Source organism: Pseudopipra pipra, chromosome 14 (assembly GCF_036250125.1).
Source record: "Pseudopipra pipra isolate bDixPip1 chromosome 14, bDixPip1.hap1, whole genome shotgun sequence".
Taxonomy (NCBI): domain Eukaryota; kingdom Metazoa; phylum Chordata; class Aves; order Passeriformes; family Pipridae; genus Pseudopipra; species Pseudopipra pipra.
The window spans coordinates 10,640,643-10,657,134 of record NC_087562.1 but is presented as its reverse complement, the minus strand read 5'-3'; the positions used below and the strand labels follow the sequence as shown (position 1 = coordinate 10,657,134).

The 16,492-nt window shown below is 42.3% G+C and overlaps 1 protein-coding gene across 4 annotated transcripts in view; it reads left to right on the top strand.

The window, feature by feature from the left end:
- The window catches only part of ZNF423 (zinc finger protein 423), a 229,122-nt gene that overhangs the window by 52,460 nt on the left and 160,170 nt on the right, over positions 1-16,492 (top strand). For all 4 annotated transcript variants that reach the window (XR_010434321.1, XM_064671143.1, XM_064671141.1 and 1 more), the window contains exon 3: positions 15,338-15,538. Coding sequence is in view for 3 of the 4 variants with exons in the window: in XM_064671143.1 (XP_064527213.1) it covers positions 15,338-15,538 (201 nt within the window). In the remaining variant the exon portion in view is untranslated. The remainder of the gene's footprint in view (positions 1-15,337; positions 15,539-16,492) is intronic.

The window sequence follows — 16,492 nt, the reverse complement described above, 5'->3', positions numbered from 1 at the left end:
CAGAAGAAGTCCTCTGACAGTACTCTGAAGTTTAGATTTGTTGCTCTATCTGTGTATATTTTATTTTCATCTGTTGTGTGAATCTTTAAAGAGTGAAAGACAACAGCTCTGGGCTACCTGCTCCCCTGCAGCCCCCAAACAAAGCTGGGGAGTGGAGCGTGGTGTCCAGGTCCTTTGGGAGAAGGAGTGATGGTTTTCCCTGGGTCTCATGTAATTGAGAGGCTTTTTGGACTCCTTGAGCTGGGCGTGGTGTGGACTCGTGCCTATTGGTTTTATTTAGCTTGGATGAGGGCTCTAGGCAACTTAAATGACACTAAATTCCTGTGCCCTGATTTTGTCAGACAAGTGAATGCAAGTGGAAATAGTGGTTGTTTCCATCCACAGAAGAAAATCAAAGTAACTGTTTCTTATCCAAATACTGAAATCAGATGTTTTCGTGGTTCATAAATGTATCGTTTTGACGGACTGATTAGTTTCATCTTGACTTGGTTTCACTCATGGTTTTTGTTAAAAGAAATGTGTCACTTGGACTTGAATTAGTCTTCTCCCAAGAAAGGCTATGTCAAGCCATTCTTGCTGACACATCCAGGAAATATAACTAGCAACAGAATGATCAGTGTCTTTTCTTTATTATGAAGTTTGCTTACTAGTCTCCAAGATGCTTTTCTGAATTGAAGTTTTCCTCTACAAAATTTTGACAATATTAAAAAAAGATGTCAGTAGTCTGTCCTTCTTTCAGTGACAATAGGGAAGATTTCAATTTTACATGTTGGTTTAATCAAATAGTTGCAGAAAAATGATCAGTTTATCATCTTGTCATTACTTTGTACAGAATGTGCGTCCCATATTGAAACTGAGAAAACTTGGGCTTAAACTTAGATAGCAGCTCATTTGGACTCTGTTTAGCACACAAGTCCAGATGACCAATGAATGAGAAATGTTCTGTGTAAGAGGCATTTGGCTTTTCTTCTTTGATTGTATTAAACAAAATACATATATTGCCAAATTTCCACAGTAACATCCAGGAAACATATACAAAATCAACAAGGAAAGCAAAACCGAGAGCAGAATTTGGTCAATAATTTTATGCAAAAAAAAAGGTTGTGCAGTAAAAATGTACCTTTTCTGATCGAGGTGAATTTCAGGCAAAAATCTTGTACAAGTTTGTAACAGCCAGATTGGTAAAACATTTTTCTGGACAGGATGCTGCAGAAATCCACATTTTTTCTTCATTATTTTTCTTTATAAACTGTGTGTGCAGGCAGCTGCAGTGTTGAAGACATGAGGAATATCACTTCTGCAAGTGCTCCTCGCATCTCGGGTTTTGGGCTGTGATGAAAAAGCATAGGTGCTTCTGTATAATAGACCTAACTTATGTTCCATTTTTCACCTTTGTTTCCAAAAAGTGGTGCTCAGTGTTCAAGGTGTTGTGTGTGTGAAATTAAAATAAGAATTGGTGTTGCTCTTTCTGCAAAATGTTTTTAAAAACTGGTGACTTTTTAGGGCATTTTTCATGTAATGAGGTTGTAAACCTGTTGTCTTTGAAATGTCTTTCTGAGTTGCAAATAAACCTGTGGCTACAGCACAGGCACTGGAAGCTTAGCAGAACCATCAGTGAATTATTAAATGAGAAAAGACATCATAAGATTTAAGTGATTTTTAGCTTGATCCTGTAATGAAATATTTTAAAACTATATCTGGTTAATGAACGCTGCGGCCAGACAGTATAACTGGCCCAGGATGTAGGAAGTGGAAGTGCTTTAAAAATAGACTCCTAGCTGCAAATCCAGTGGAAGGGTCTGAAGCAAGCCCCTAACCCCTTTTTCCATACCCACCATGGGGCTGGGAATGCAGTGGCCCTGCCCGCCTGAGCCCTGGTGTTTGGCTGTTGAAAAAGCCGTGTAGTAGGAATGAAGTTGTCAATTGTGTATCTTCCTGCTAGTCAGCAGCTAAAACACAAATTCCATAACTTAAGGGAAAAGGTTGGGACTGCCCCTCCCCACCCCCAAAGAAATGTGCCTTTTAAAAATGGATGATTTTGTTATAGTTACTACTTTTTACCTTGGCGGAGTACACAGGGAATGGGGCTGCTAAAGAGCGCATCAAGTAAATTAGGGTTAATTAGAAGTTCTCCCAAATAGCTGGTGCTTCATCAGCAACAAAGCAGCATGTAAATAAATCTAATTTCTCTCCAAATAAACTCTTCACAAGCTTAATTACAACAGCAACAATATCTCCCCCCTACCCCCCCTTTTTCATTAGTGGGAGCAGCTCATTATGAGCTGTATCTGGTGAGGGCTGTCATGAGCAGTCCAGGGTTGGCCCTTTCACAGGTGTCCTTCGGGGCTGAGGAAGAAGTGGAGGAACTTTCAGCGTACTTGGAGGAGCCCAATTAAGGTAGTTCATGAGAAATCTGAGAAGCAGAAAGCACCAATGGAAAAAACCCCCATCTCCTATATTCTGGAGAGACTTCAGCCAATTACATAAAGAAGTTCCACTATTTGGCTTATTGGCCATCTTAATTTCTTTGCCTTTATTACTCATTTGCCATCAAAAACCTGAACTTCAGGTTTTATCTGTGCTTTTAATTTCTTTTTTTTTTTAATGCCATCCATCATCCTCAGGGTAGATGTGAGGGCTCTGCCAGTTCCTGGTGCTGTGTTACTGCACTGCTGTCTCCTGCTCCGGCACCAGGGACCTGCCAAATGAGAGGAGGGGCTGAGGGAGACCAGACTTTAAAGTCATTTTAGCTTTAAGTCTTTTAAATGTCTCTTCGCACTTTCTTTACCACATAGGGCTGGAAGAAAAAATGCAGGAAGATGTTAGGAGAAAAAGTGTTATCACTGCTAAAAGGATCACCACACTGGAGGACTGGTGCAGCTCACTGTTTATTCCAGGGATAAATAGCTGAAAACCTCTACCCAGAAATTATTTATCACAGGGGAAGTGCAATCCTGGGTTCCAGCTTCAGCTGGGTGAAGAAGTGCTCTGCTGAGGGCTCATTCAGAGGGATTAACTGACTTCATTTGGTGCTTCATTCACTGTCCTCTGTGATTTTTTTTTTTATAATTTTTTTTTATTTCTAATTCCATTGAAGCCAATGCATTCTTTATTACACAGTGTCACGTTTCAGCCGATCCTAAATTAATAAATGAGCAGCAGCAGAATAGCATGTAGCACAATTCTAACAGCATGAGCTGCACAGAAGTATATTTCACTTAGCTCCAATTTAAATACTCTGCTTTGCTCGATTTAATTATGTGAAATTACTGAATTAATGGCTTTGTCAAATGAAACGTGTAGGACTTCAGAGTTTGGTATTAAGGAAAGAAATTGGAAAGGAAATCTGAGGTACTTTAATTTTTGCATGCGGGCTTGTTCTAAAAGCAAACAGAAATGTAACTGAGCCCGCAGCCCAAAATCACATCGTGTTTTAAACCCAGGAAAGAGACAACAAGCAGAAAGTGGCAGGAAACTTTCTGAGTCACCCCTTGTGGGCTTGTGCTGCTGCCCTGGGTGAGTGTGCTGGCCAGGAGCGGTGTGTGTTTGTGCAGCAGGAGCTGGCCACGGGCATGCAGGAGGGAAGACTTTCTGCAGAGTCTGATGCTTGTTTAATAGTTGACCACCTGTTAAATTCCCTTTCCTGTGCTGCATAATATGACTTTCTTATCTCTTTTCTGGTTGAGAATCTTGTTATAAGAGTTGCCTTTTTTTCACATTCATTAACTGTGTGGTCCCAATCCCTGCACCAGGACCCTGTGCCCAGCCTGGTGCTGGTTGTGCAGCTTGTGCATAATGAGACCTGAGGGCACTTTTTGGGAAAGCTTGTAAAGCCCTGCTCTTCTGAAGCCATTTGGACACATAGGTGCCTAACTCTCATTAATTTCCAATTTCATGGGTTTTTACTACAGTCTGTTGCCACTTATGGGTATTTGGCTCCTAAATCACTTGGCCTACCTGCAGATGTCCCTCCAGGCTCTAGCTGGAGGAGTGTAAAGGTGCTGTTTTCCCAATTTCTGCTCGCATTGCTGGCAGTGCCCAGCTTGGAAGGCCACCACAGAGCAGAGGTGTGAGTCTTTGCCAGCAGTACACTGGTTGCAGAGACACCTGAGTATACATTTGGGAAAATTTGGCTTTTTCCTCAGGTGCATTTGGAGCACCTTTTTTCCAGAGCAAACCAGATCCGTAGAGATAAAGTCAGTGAGGTTTTTTTCCCAAGATGATGTTTGGTATTTGATCAGGCCATAACAACCACAACTATGTTGTGGTTCATGTCCAGCCCTCTATACCCTGGGTATAAATAGCAGTTTTACCCGAGAAGCCTAACTCCACAAACCCGGCCCCACAGAAGCCTCTCAGGTCTTTAATCACAGTTTTGAAGACTTCCAGGCACAGTTATTGCAGAAGCGGGTCCCTTTCATGCTCCTTCAGCTGCACGTTTGTCATTCCCAATGGAAAACGATCCAGGCAGGTTCTGAGCAAACCAAGACCCATGAGAAGGTCAGTGAAATAATTATTGCTTTCTCTAATTTGCCTACATGTATTTTCCTTCCTGCCTGAGTATGTTTTTTGCTCTTGTTCCATCTTTTACCTCTGTATCGGTTCCACCCCTTGGTTCCTGAAGGTTTGCAGAGTGCTCTGTCTCTTGCCTTCTCAGTTCTAATGTTCTGGAGTTTTTATAGACATAAAAAGATGAACGTAAATGCTACATGGAGGATCCTGTCAGTTTGTGTTGTGAAAAGCATTCCTCTTCAGCGTAATTTTTAAACAAATCCATATTCCAAGCATGGGAAAAGTGCATTTTGAACAGAAATGTATTCAGGGACCTAAGAGAGTAATTTGGATGGAGCTCTTGCTCTGCTTACATCTTGCTCCTGTGTGCCTGCACTGCGGCTGCACACTGAGGATGTGAATCTTTTGGGACCAGAACTTCCCTGCAGAAAGGACAATTCAAAGTCCTGGACCTTTTGTAGGAACGATAAACGAATCTGCATTTTGAAATGGGCAAAGAGGTTTCAAACATCGAAATACATAGTTGCATTTATAACTTATGGTAAATTACATCATCTACAGTTTTTTTTTCTCTTTGAAAATCCACAGGTTTATTTTAATAAAGAGTTCCAGCAGCTGCTATTCTGAGCAGAATCAGTCAATACCTTATTTTTGCATTGGATATGCAGCTGCAATAACAGGCCACATGTGAATTTTATTAAGCCTTCTGAATTTTCTGTCTGTTCAGGGAACTATAGATTTAAGTTTTACAGATATCTGGCTTTCTCTTGAAGTAAAAGAAAAAAGCAAACAACCAAAAAACCTCCACAAAAAAAAATCATTCACACCATTTCCTTAAAAGAAAGGAAAGGCTTTATCATGCCTATGGATTAAAATGTGATTAAGATGTCCTGTGTTAGCTGTGAGTGGAATTCCATGTAACTGCTGGAAACGAGACACTTGTCTTCAACAGAGACTTGAAAAACAGTAAGTGCCATTTTTGTTCTGAAAATTTGTACTTATTTGAGTACAATGGTCAGTATTATTTAGCAGTTGCACGTGAAAGAGTGAAAGCACATTTTTATGAAGAAATGCACTTCACTTTGAAGTTATTACTTGCTGCATCCTAATTTCCTTGTTTAAATTAATGAATTTTATATCTAAAATGGGTTTTAGATCTGGTTTGATTTGAACCTCATTGTTCAAACCGAAGGTGGCAGTTACTCCACTCCCATTCAGATGCACCTTAAGCATCTGGAAGTGGACAGCAGCATCTTTTTTCCACAGGCAGATAACCCACTGCACGACAATCACGCGTTTTGAGTGAGTGGGTGAGAGTTTTCTGCTGATGATTGTGGAGCAGTTTGGGTGGCTGTGTGCAAAGACATTATTTGATTTGAATGCCACACAGATATATACAGAGCAGACCTACAGGGTTCTGAGCCTGTCCTTTCCAAGGAGAGGAGGTGTCCTTTCCAAGGTGCAGAAGAGGGGTGCTTGCTCTCCTCACAGCCCTGCTGGGGGATGGAGTGTCTGCTCCCCAGCCCCAGTGGGCAGAGGGAGGGCAGCCTGAGGGGGGACTGAGATCAATAACTGGGCAGTGTCCTGCAGTAATGGAACACTTTGGCACACTGTGGACAGCTCTGATCTCTGCCTTTCATTGCATTCTCTAAAATTCACTTACAGTGCTTTTTGTGTCAGGGAAGTGTTTACATCCCATATTTACACCCTTAAACCAGCTGCCAAACACTGAAGAGCTGATAAACACTGTGTGCTGTTAACAGTATAAAGTACAATCCCACTGCTGCTTGCATGCAAATAAATAATAATAACTTAGCTATTTGTCCGCTTTTCGGTGTATAAGTGCATTTGTCACATAACATAGTAACATCTAAATCATTTCAGTAAGAGCACTAGAAAGGCTGAAACATTACGATTAAGAGGAAGTTTTACTGTTTGGTGGTGTTTTTATGATTTCCTTATTTGATTTTTCAAAAACCACTTTTAAAATCATGTGATGCATAATCACTATTACTGGGTTTCACTTTTTAAAATTTTTTCACTGAGTTATTTTGCCTTCCTCGGGACTGAGGGATTGGCCTACAGGCTAGAAGTTACTGTCAAATATTCGCTAAATCTTTTCTTGTAGTCATTACAGACACAGATTTCCTTTTAATGTGCTTGGTCAGTTTTGAGGCCACTTTTTTTGTTACTACCCATAAATCAGTAGCAAGTATTTTTAGTGTCATCAGTGAAAGGTTAATGGAAGCCCATAATTTTCAGACATATCTCTTTCAATTAGCTGCTCAGAAATTTCCTTAGAATGGGCGTGTAAATTGTTCCACACCGAAAACTGGAGACTGTGTCCAATTTGTGCATAAATTGAAATTGTCTTTCTAATAGACTCTTTGGAAGGTGTGGGGTTGCCTTCAAGGTAATGATTTGAAGATAAACTGACCCTTGATGAGGGAGCTGGAGTTTCAATTTAATGTGTTTCTGCAGTTTTCTTTTGCCTTCAGTGCCTTCAAATTCCACACAAATAATTCCTTCATAACAAGTGCCTTTTCAGAAGATGTATGCTGCTGACAGTTAATATAAAATTATTGCCCCTGAATGCATTTTTGTAATTACTTTCCAGAGAACTGTCTTTGTGTTAGAAGACATTTCACACTTTAGTAACATAAGTGTTTGGGGAGAACATGAGTAATAATTACAAGCAGTCTTTCAGTGAAAATAAACCTAAAAATTATAAAAAATAGCTAATGTTAAAGTTGGTTAGAGACAGTGAGGAATTTATTTAGCACATTACGCCTGTCTGTATATTTTCCAAGTTTAATAACCCTTCAGTAACTAAACTTAAAAAAAGCAATAAAGAACAGAGAAACTGCTTTCTAATTTTTAAGCAATAATGAAACTGAAAACTGATTAAAAGTGACATGCTACTAGAGACAGAATAAAGAAACTTAATCTGAATGCTCCTATAGGAGATTTCCGCTATAATGGAAAATGAAATGGCTCACAGTTTGATCAATAAAAAAATTAACAGCATTTAATAAAAGGCTTCTGCACTATGTCAACTAAAGGATACCGTGGAAGTCTTGATCCAAGAAAACCAGGGCTGTAGGGTGAGTTTGTGTATGTGAGTGTGATACGGTTGACTGAGCAAAGCTGATGGGTTTCAGGTCAGATGCTGGATAGTAAATAGTTACACAGGTTTAGAGAGCTTGGGGCCAGGACTGTCTGTATAAATAGACATCGTTCCTGTAGTTACTACACACACCCCAGCAGCGAGGCTGGATTTTCATGGAGGCAAAGAGGGTGAAGCCTTGTTTTCACTGGAGAAAACAGGGCAATTATACCATACATAATGTATCTATAAATATATGTATGGTATATCTCTATGCCATATAGAGACAACTATGTATAGATCTAGGTGGGCTCAAGTGAAAGCAAGGCACTGCAAGGCTAGAAGTTACGTGTGTTACCCATTCTGTGTGTGATGTCTGTGACTGTGCTACAGCAAAGGATGGTGCAGGAGCTGCCAGTCCTCTGCCCCGTGTTCCTGCCAGCTTCCATGCCTTTAAACTCCAGGTAGATTCTTGAGGTGTTCTTAAACTGCTGCTAATTTGAGAAAACTCTATCCTATCAGTGAAGGCAGATGAACATTTTCCCTGTGAAATGTTGGTGTAGTGAGCTAACCCAGGGATGCTGAGGGGAGGCAGCTGTGGGGCGTGCAGGGCTGTCACGAACAATTCTGTGGCGGTGCCGGCAGGAGCAGCGGCAGTGCAGGCACCAGTTATCACTGAGTGTGCTTGGAACCCCCTTCTCTTAGAGTGCATGTGCCAGCAGATGTAGAAGGAGGTGCAGTACCCTACCAAAATAGTTCTTCTTTGCTAAGTTAATGAAGAATGCCGAGAACTGCCCACTTACTTAGAAATCAGTGTGATTTAATACATACTGGTGTGTAATAAGGCTCTGTTGTGAAATGTTATCATGTGTGCTTCCTAGAGACTCTGACTTCTGTGTATTTTGTTGTTAATGTACTTCACACAAAATAGTATTATTGGTATAGTCCGTGATTTATCCTGTAGGTTATTATCCAGAGAGATACCTAGCACTGAGCATTCTCCCTCTTCCCTTGCCTTTTCAAAAGAAGCCCTTGTAGCCACCATTGCTGCTTGTCAGTGGAGTCTGCTGTCAGAGCCACACAAATGACAGCTTGGAGAGGCTGCAGCGGCCATAGCCCTAGGAGGGCATGAGGAGGTAACAATATGCAATTTTCATGGTTCAAGGGTAGCCTTATCCTACTGTTCTTCATTACAGTGCTGCAGTGAGATCAATTTTATTAAGTTGTAAGTCTTAGGAGGCCAACACCATTAACTACATGCTGGATCAAATAATTTTTTTGGCATTATGATTGTTTTTTATCTCTTGTGGGGGGAAGGCAAGATCTGATGCACAGATCTCTTCAGCCTGAGAGAAGCATTGCATGGTGACTGAGTGTCAGGAGGATTGTGTGCCTGTGTTGCACTCACTCTGCCCTCTCATGTAGTGGTGTTTCATGCATTAGCCTTTTAGGCTCTTTGTTTTTCAGCTAGGCACCTTTTTTCTTTACCCCATGTGGTTTGACACTGTGAGAAAGTGGTGTGCTGCACTGCATGATAGAGCACCAAACCTGCTTGCTTTTGATGCATGTAGTGATGATTCAATGTGTGGAATGAGCTGCCTTTGATACCTGGTCCTGGTCCTACAGCTGGGATGCAATCCACACTCTCTGACCTGGTTTGCTCGGCTGGAGCAGGTTTCTGGCAGCTTTGTATGGGTACAGGCACACAGCTTACAGCAGCTCACAGGAGGGCCCTGGCCCACTGAGAGGTGGCACCTGTGTTCAAAATGCAAGTGTTTAAAAGAGACATTTTTTGAAATGTTGAAGAACCACAGAATGGTGGTACACAGCAAAGGAAAGACTTTGCATCCTACGTGAAGATTTCAGCTGAAGTTTGTTTGTGTTTTAATTACTAAAACACTAGTGGCTTGTTTTGCATCTGTTGATTCTTCCTTGGCCACAAGTATAGAGCACTTTGGACTCTCTTTCTGTGTGACAGTGCTAAAGAACAACACTAAAATGTAACAAACCACATAAAAGTAGAGACCTCCCCCACACTGTTTTGGCATTTGACACTGAGCGAAACATTTACTAATGAACGTTTAGATTAGGCTTTTCCTTTAAGTCATTTGTCTCTTTTGTTCTCACTTCCTAATTATAGATGAAATTTCCTTTCCTTTTGTCTTGCCGGGGAGCTGAGCAGCAGCCCCAGGGCAGGAAGGCTGCACCCCTGGGCGGGCGCACCCTGGGCGGGCACCTCAGGGCTCTGCTGGGCCCCAGGGGGGTGGCAGTTGTGTGCCAGCACTCGTCATTCCTCCATCAATCAGCTTGTTTGTCTTCAGTGCCATTTACTTTTATGACTTGTCCTGCATCTAGGGAAAATTCCTAGGAATTACCCGTAGCCTTCAGTGAGACCTTCAATTGTTTTTGTTTGGACCAAGGCAAGGAATGAAGTGATTCCACTTTCCACTCTTCATTTTATCTTTTGCCTTCCAGCTGTCAGACCTGTGCAGAAGCTGTGCATGTGTGTGCACATGCTCATGTGATGCTTTGCACAGCATAACTTTGCAGCCATAGCTCTGCATGGCAAAGTTGCTGGAATAGAAAGTGCTGCCCAGCACTGCATCAGGGGATGCCTGCTGAAAAGAAGCAGCTCTTGATGGAAGCCCTGTAACCAGAATCATTTAAAGCCAGACATGACCCTGCACTAAATAGTAGAAGAACAACCAAAGAACAATCCTAGATTTCAAATAAATTCCAGCTTTTAAAAGTCCTCAGGCTTAAAAAAAAAAGTTAAAGAAAATTTACTGGCACAAAGACAGAATGGCTTGCCTGCTCTGTATTGTGCTGATAAAATAAAAAGTTTAAACTGCCCATATTTGATTCCACAGCTGAAAAAATAAGCTAAGAGGTTGATTTTTTTTTTTAATTTCTCTAGCCCATGTGTTATATGGTGTTACCCATTTCTAAGTGTCTCAGTGGAAATTGTAGGTAGGCATCAGCATCACTTCCAGTGTGGCTCTGAGCTTTTGTTTCAGTCCTGCATCACTACCTGAAGCCCCCAAAGCAGTTTGCTGTGGCTGGGCTGTCACTGTGGGCCTGGGCTGAGGCTCTGCCATGCTGAGCTCCAAGCACAGTCCCAGCCTGGTGGTGGGGGTGTATATCCCAAGCTGACTGAAGCAAGTGGAAATTTGCTCTTGATTTCGTTGAGGCCCGAGCTGAACATGGTACATGTAATCTGTTTTCAAATATTTGGCTTTAGGAGCACGTTGTTCCTGTAACAGAGCTGTTTTGAACACAGCTCAGAAGGCATTTCTACTGACTGCAACTTTCAAACTGGGCCTTTGGGAATTCACTTTTCCAGCTTTGCCAAGTTTGCCACATTCCTTGGACCACCAGGTCAGGCAGGAACACTCCCAGTTCTTGCTATGTCTCCTTTGAAATAGTAACTTTCTAGAGCATAAGATAGCTTGTACAGAAAAACCAAGAGTCATTAACAACATTAACTTTAGTGGCAATTAGAATAACATATTCTTGACTGTTGGCCAGATTGTTTAGGTCATAGGGTAAAATATTCTTCTTGTGCAAAGCCCTGCAGGCCTTCCACTGTGCTGCAGGGGAAAAAAAAAAGAAAAGGAAAAAAAAAAAAGAAAAGAAAAACAAAAAAGCCCCCCAACCCTGTTTCCTGACATTTTGGGTAGTGAGGTGTACTTTCAAGGCTGATCTCTCAAATCGTATCCTCCCTTATTCATAAAAGAAAATTGTTAGAACAATCATTAGATATGGCAGGTTCATTTAAAAACTAATAATAACACTTTTGTGAAATGCGAGGTCCTATTTTATGCCCTTCTTAGAATTGATTAGTGATCATTTACCCTGAAACTTGGTGCCAGCAGCTCCCTTCTGCGGGTGTTTGCTGTACCCTTCCTCTCTGCACACCGTGCCAGTGGTGGGTGGGAGCTGTGTGCCCATGGTGCTGTGCTGCCTCCACAGTGGTATTCCATACATAAATTCCTCACAGTTGGTAACTGTGATTATCTGGTAATCTAGATAAAAACTACTTACTACTAAGTTCACTAAACCCCAAGGCTTAAAAATCCAATCTTAAAAATTAGCTGTGTCAGCAAATACACGGGTCTGTGCTTGGTGCTACAAGACAGCCACTGATGTTTGGAGACTGCAGAAGGTGCTATTGGCTCTGGCAACCAAGGAGTCCCTTTTGCAGGGTAGTGCACAGACATGTCCCCTCAGAGCCAGGCTCAGCTCCAAAACCACCCCTGCTCCTGGTGCCAGCAGCGCCTTGGCCTCCTGTGGTGACCCAAACCCTTCCAGCAGCATGCTCGTGCCCACGTGCCCATCCTGCCTGGCTGCACTGTGCTGGGGTGCTCCTGCAGCTCCTTGCCTGCAGGAAAATAGCAGGTTAAATTTGTGAACTCCTACAGCAAAGCTCCTCAGAAATGAGTTCCTGAGGAATGCTCATGGCCTGCTGTCCTCATCAGGGAAACTGAGCTCATCGTGGGAGCAGCTGGGCTGCATTTGAAGCTTTTCCTTGCTGAATGGACCACCCATTCCCATCAGTGCCCTGGTATTTTTGCTCCCCTGGGCAAGGAGCTAGTGTCTCCCCAGGGCCGTCCGCACCCTGCATACCCCACTGGCAGCTTGTGGTCAAAATAGTGGAGACAAAGGTCAAAAAACCAGGAAACACCACAGATTTTTCTCATCAGTGTTTGGTATTCACTAGGCAAGCACCAAGTGTGCAGCTCAGCAGAGGAATCTGAAGACCATGTTGTTTGATGGACAGTAACAGCAAGGTGGGGCAAACGTACAATTTCTTCAACTCACCAAAACCAAAAAAAATCTCATTGTAAAACTATGTTGCATTTGCTAAGTAATTTCTGCAAACTTCACTCTTGTGTTATTTGACATAAAGCTCTGTCAGGCAGCAACGCTTTTGAGAAGTTGCCTAGAGGATCATATTTCCCATTCAACAGGGAATTAAAAAATGTTTCTGGAATTTTGCTTTGCAGTCGGGAATCTATTTTCTTATCTCACATTGTACAATTTATTTTTCCTAAAGCAGTGTGCTAAATTATTTGTTATTGTTGGACTCAGTTGAGCAGCTTTATCCCTGGTGTAGTCACAAAGTATTGGAGTAAAACCAAGGATGAATTTGTCACAGCGTACTCACCAGATCAGCTGGTCTTTAGGTTAACTCTCAGAAGACAGAATTTCTGCTGAAAATATTAGTGAAAGTCCCTTAAAGCTCCCCAAAGTTGCCTAAAAGCTTTCTTCTTCAGGCTGTGGCAAAGTCAGTTCAGAAGTGCTTCCCTGAGGTCTTCATCAGGAGGCGGCAAGGAAGCAGGTCCAGTTCTTTAGGTTAGATTTATATACTCGGACTAGTTTTATAGGTTTCTGTCTTATGAAATTGGAGAGTTGATATTCTGATTTATTAACCATCAAGTCTGCAGGACATATAGGCTTTAAAAAGATTGAATGAGCTAAAATGTTTGTGATTGCAGTCTGGGATGAGAGACTGGATGGTGTGCCAAGTAAATATGACAAAATGTGATAATTTGAATATGTACATTAAATGATGTGTGAAATAAAGCAAAGCTAGCATAGCTCTAAATGTGACTTATTATTTGGTGAAGTTAGTAGTATAAAGAGAACCAGAATCATTGTTTTTTTCATTACAATACATTTTTATTTAAGGAAGAGTCTATAAAGCATGAGGTTCAGCCAGTGGCATTTTATTGAATAAACGTAGTACAGATGATGACTTACAATATGGAGTGCTTAGTGAGTGATACTTTTTATAACCAAATCCTTAAATTCATTACCGCTGTGTAAGTGGCATATCTGATTTGTTAAGACAAACATTATATCTAGCTCTTAATGGAAATTTTGTAGTAGAAAGGTATGTATAATTTAACACTAAAAGAATCTGAAAATGTGCAGATCAGTTAACTGCTAAGAGGGATGCTGTGACACACCACAAGCAGGCACTGATTTTTAATATTTCCATTGCAATTTGAAGGGTACGTCATGTTACAAGTGCTCCATGGAAAACTGCAGAGTGTTTTACAACGGTTGATTTATGTTACCATTTGCAGAGCAGAAGATGGTATGAAATGTGTTCTGGCTGGATAGTGGTAGCAGAGCTCTACTAATGTGTGTGTCTGAATTGCAGTGCTTGTGGTAACCAGTTTTTGTCTTTAATAAATTTTATTTTCAGCTTTGTTTCATGTTCTCAGTGTTGGTTGTCCTTAATCTTTTTGGCGCTGATCTAATTTTAGAAACAATTCATCTCTCTGTTTGCTGGTGTTTCGTTAATGGCTTAAAACCCAAACACATCCCAAACCAACAAGGTGGCAACAAGGCTCCCTCCTGCCTGGCTGAGAGCAGCTCCTGGGCTTTTGGGGTCAGCCAGTGTGTGTGTGAGGCTCTCTTCTGCTGGAAGAGCCTGTGGTTTTGTCTCACTTTGCTGGATGACTTGCCAACTATTTCTGTTGTACCAACAGGGATGTATTAAGAGTGTGAGTTCTCATGGAGGCAGGTGAAATAGTGCAGGTGTAGCACCTGTGGCTGTATCTCCGTGTTGGGGGCACACGTGTACAGAAGAGGTGGAGCCATCTCCATCTCAGCTGGTCACCTAAGCCTGGTCAGCATGGCTGGCTTGTCTAATGGATGCTTTTCTTGATGAGAGGGCAGCAGGGACTTAGAAGGGCCTTTTCAGCTCTGCTGCCTTTCCAGAGAGCCCAAGCGAGGGTTGTCCGTGGTTCTGCATGGAGCCATTGGGCGTGACTGGCTTCAGGCACATCTGAGTCCACTGTGGCCAAGGAGGTGTCCTGGAGGCAGGAGGATTTGGCTGCAAGTCCATCCCTCACGACAGGCCACTGAGGGCATGTTGGGGGGTGACTGCCTGTGACCAGCTGCCCCTGCCACCCACCCCACGGCCAGCGAAGAGCCGGCTGCCCCGTGTGTGGAGCTGCCTCCTGCACAGCCCTGGGGTGCTCGGCCCCCCACCCTGGGGTGTTTCTGGAGCTGCCACAGAGCTCAGTCTCCCTGTGCACCAATGCAAATGAAAACTTGGCAGGGGGTGGCAAAGATACATGTGCTAGCCCACGTTCAGGTCATGGACCAAGATAAAAAAATATCTGAGAGACCTGAAGGTCAGATGCAATGTGTCTGCTCTCAGCTAGGTCAGCACAATGTGAGGCTCATCTGCCCAACCAAGTGCCTCTCTTTAGTTCCGCAGGACCTCTCACATCCTGGGATACATGTGTGCTTTGGGATCTTCAGCTAGAGCTTTTTTTTTTCTTGTTGTTACTAATATTGGGGCTTGGAGGCGGTGGGAAGAGGAGAGCATTGAGAATTAAAATTCAGCACATGCCTTTTCTTTGCGGGCTGTAATTAATCTTGCCAATTTTTAAAGCTTTGAGAATCTGGTTAAGTGATAAAACACTAACAACTTTATATGACAGAGAGTTAGAGGCTCCCGCTACACACCCACCAGAGAAGATTAGAAGAGAGTGTTTGCAGGATTCGCACTAAGCAGCAGAGAATACAGTTGAGAATTGTTGCACCACATGGTATAAAAACCGCATTAATATAATGAAAGGTGTCGAGAATAATGTGAGAGCGGCTGTAATTAAATGTATCTTAATAAGTGCAACATCCTTCTTAAAGCTCTTATTTTTCAGACCTCTCAAACTTAGAGGATGTTCTTGCTGTTGGCAGGTGGCCTGGGAGGAGAGCTGGAGAGCGAAGCGAAGGACAGCCGGGCCCTGGAAGAGAGGAACAGTGTGACGAGCCAGGAAGAGAGAAATGAGGAAGATGAAGACATGGAGGATGAGTCAATTTACACCTGCGATAACTGTCAGCAGGACTTCGATTCACTGGCAGACCTGACTGAACACAGGGCACACAACTGTCCTGGAGGTAATGTTAAACTAGCTTTACAGTTCTGACAGGTGGTTAGCTGGGTAATTGGACATAGCAACAGCTTGAGGCCTCAAGTGAGATTAAAGAATTAATAATGTAATTTTACAGTTAATGTAATTTTATTGTGGTGCCTTGGGTAGCCTTTGTTCTCTCCTTTAATAAAATTAAAATAAAAGCAACAGCTTTCCAATTGGAATCTGTCAGTAATTACGTTAGACAAAAATGTTTTGAGGTTTTTTTAATGCTAGAAGTTTCAGGCGGGTTTTTTTCCCCCTCTCTCAAAATGTAGGAAGATTAAAAAAGTTAAGTGACTGAAGTGTGCAAAACTCCCAGGAAGAAAGGCCTCTGAACCCCATAAAAGAACATGACAATTTCTGAGATTAAAATTCATAGTGCGAGTTTTGTAATCCCACCCTAAAAATACACCATTCTCCCTAGGTTATTATTACACTGCCTTTTGAATTTTATGGAAGTAAGGATGGCATCAGCCTACGCTGATCTTGATTTTACTTTCTGTAAAGTAAGAACAAGCTCAGAGCACCGGTGTGAACAATTGCAACATATCTTGCTTTTCCACGGCTGCTGTCGCGTGGCCGGCGGTAGCAGCAGGTATTCTGCAGAGCACACTAAGCCGATTTACGGGGGTAGTAAAAAGCTTTGCAGATTTTACTAAAGATTAAATAAAATCTTAGGAGGGGGAGCAGAGAATATGTTCCTATATATTTAAATCAGAGACTCTCATCCTTCACCTTCCCGGAGTTGAATACTCTGCCATCACTTTATCCTCCACACTCGTCTAAGATATTTTAGGCAGTTGCCGTTATGGCAGACGGGTAGGTTGAGGCTGCCAGAAGGCAGGAGGGTTAATTTCTCCTCTGGTGCAGCAGTATCCCATCCTCTTTCCCCTGACCACCACATATTCCTCCTGGCCACTAAATTTGTTTTGTAATT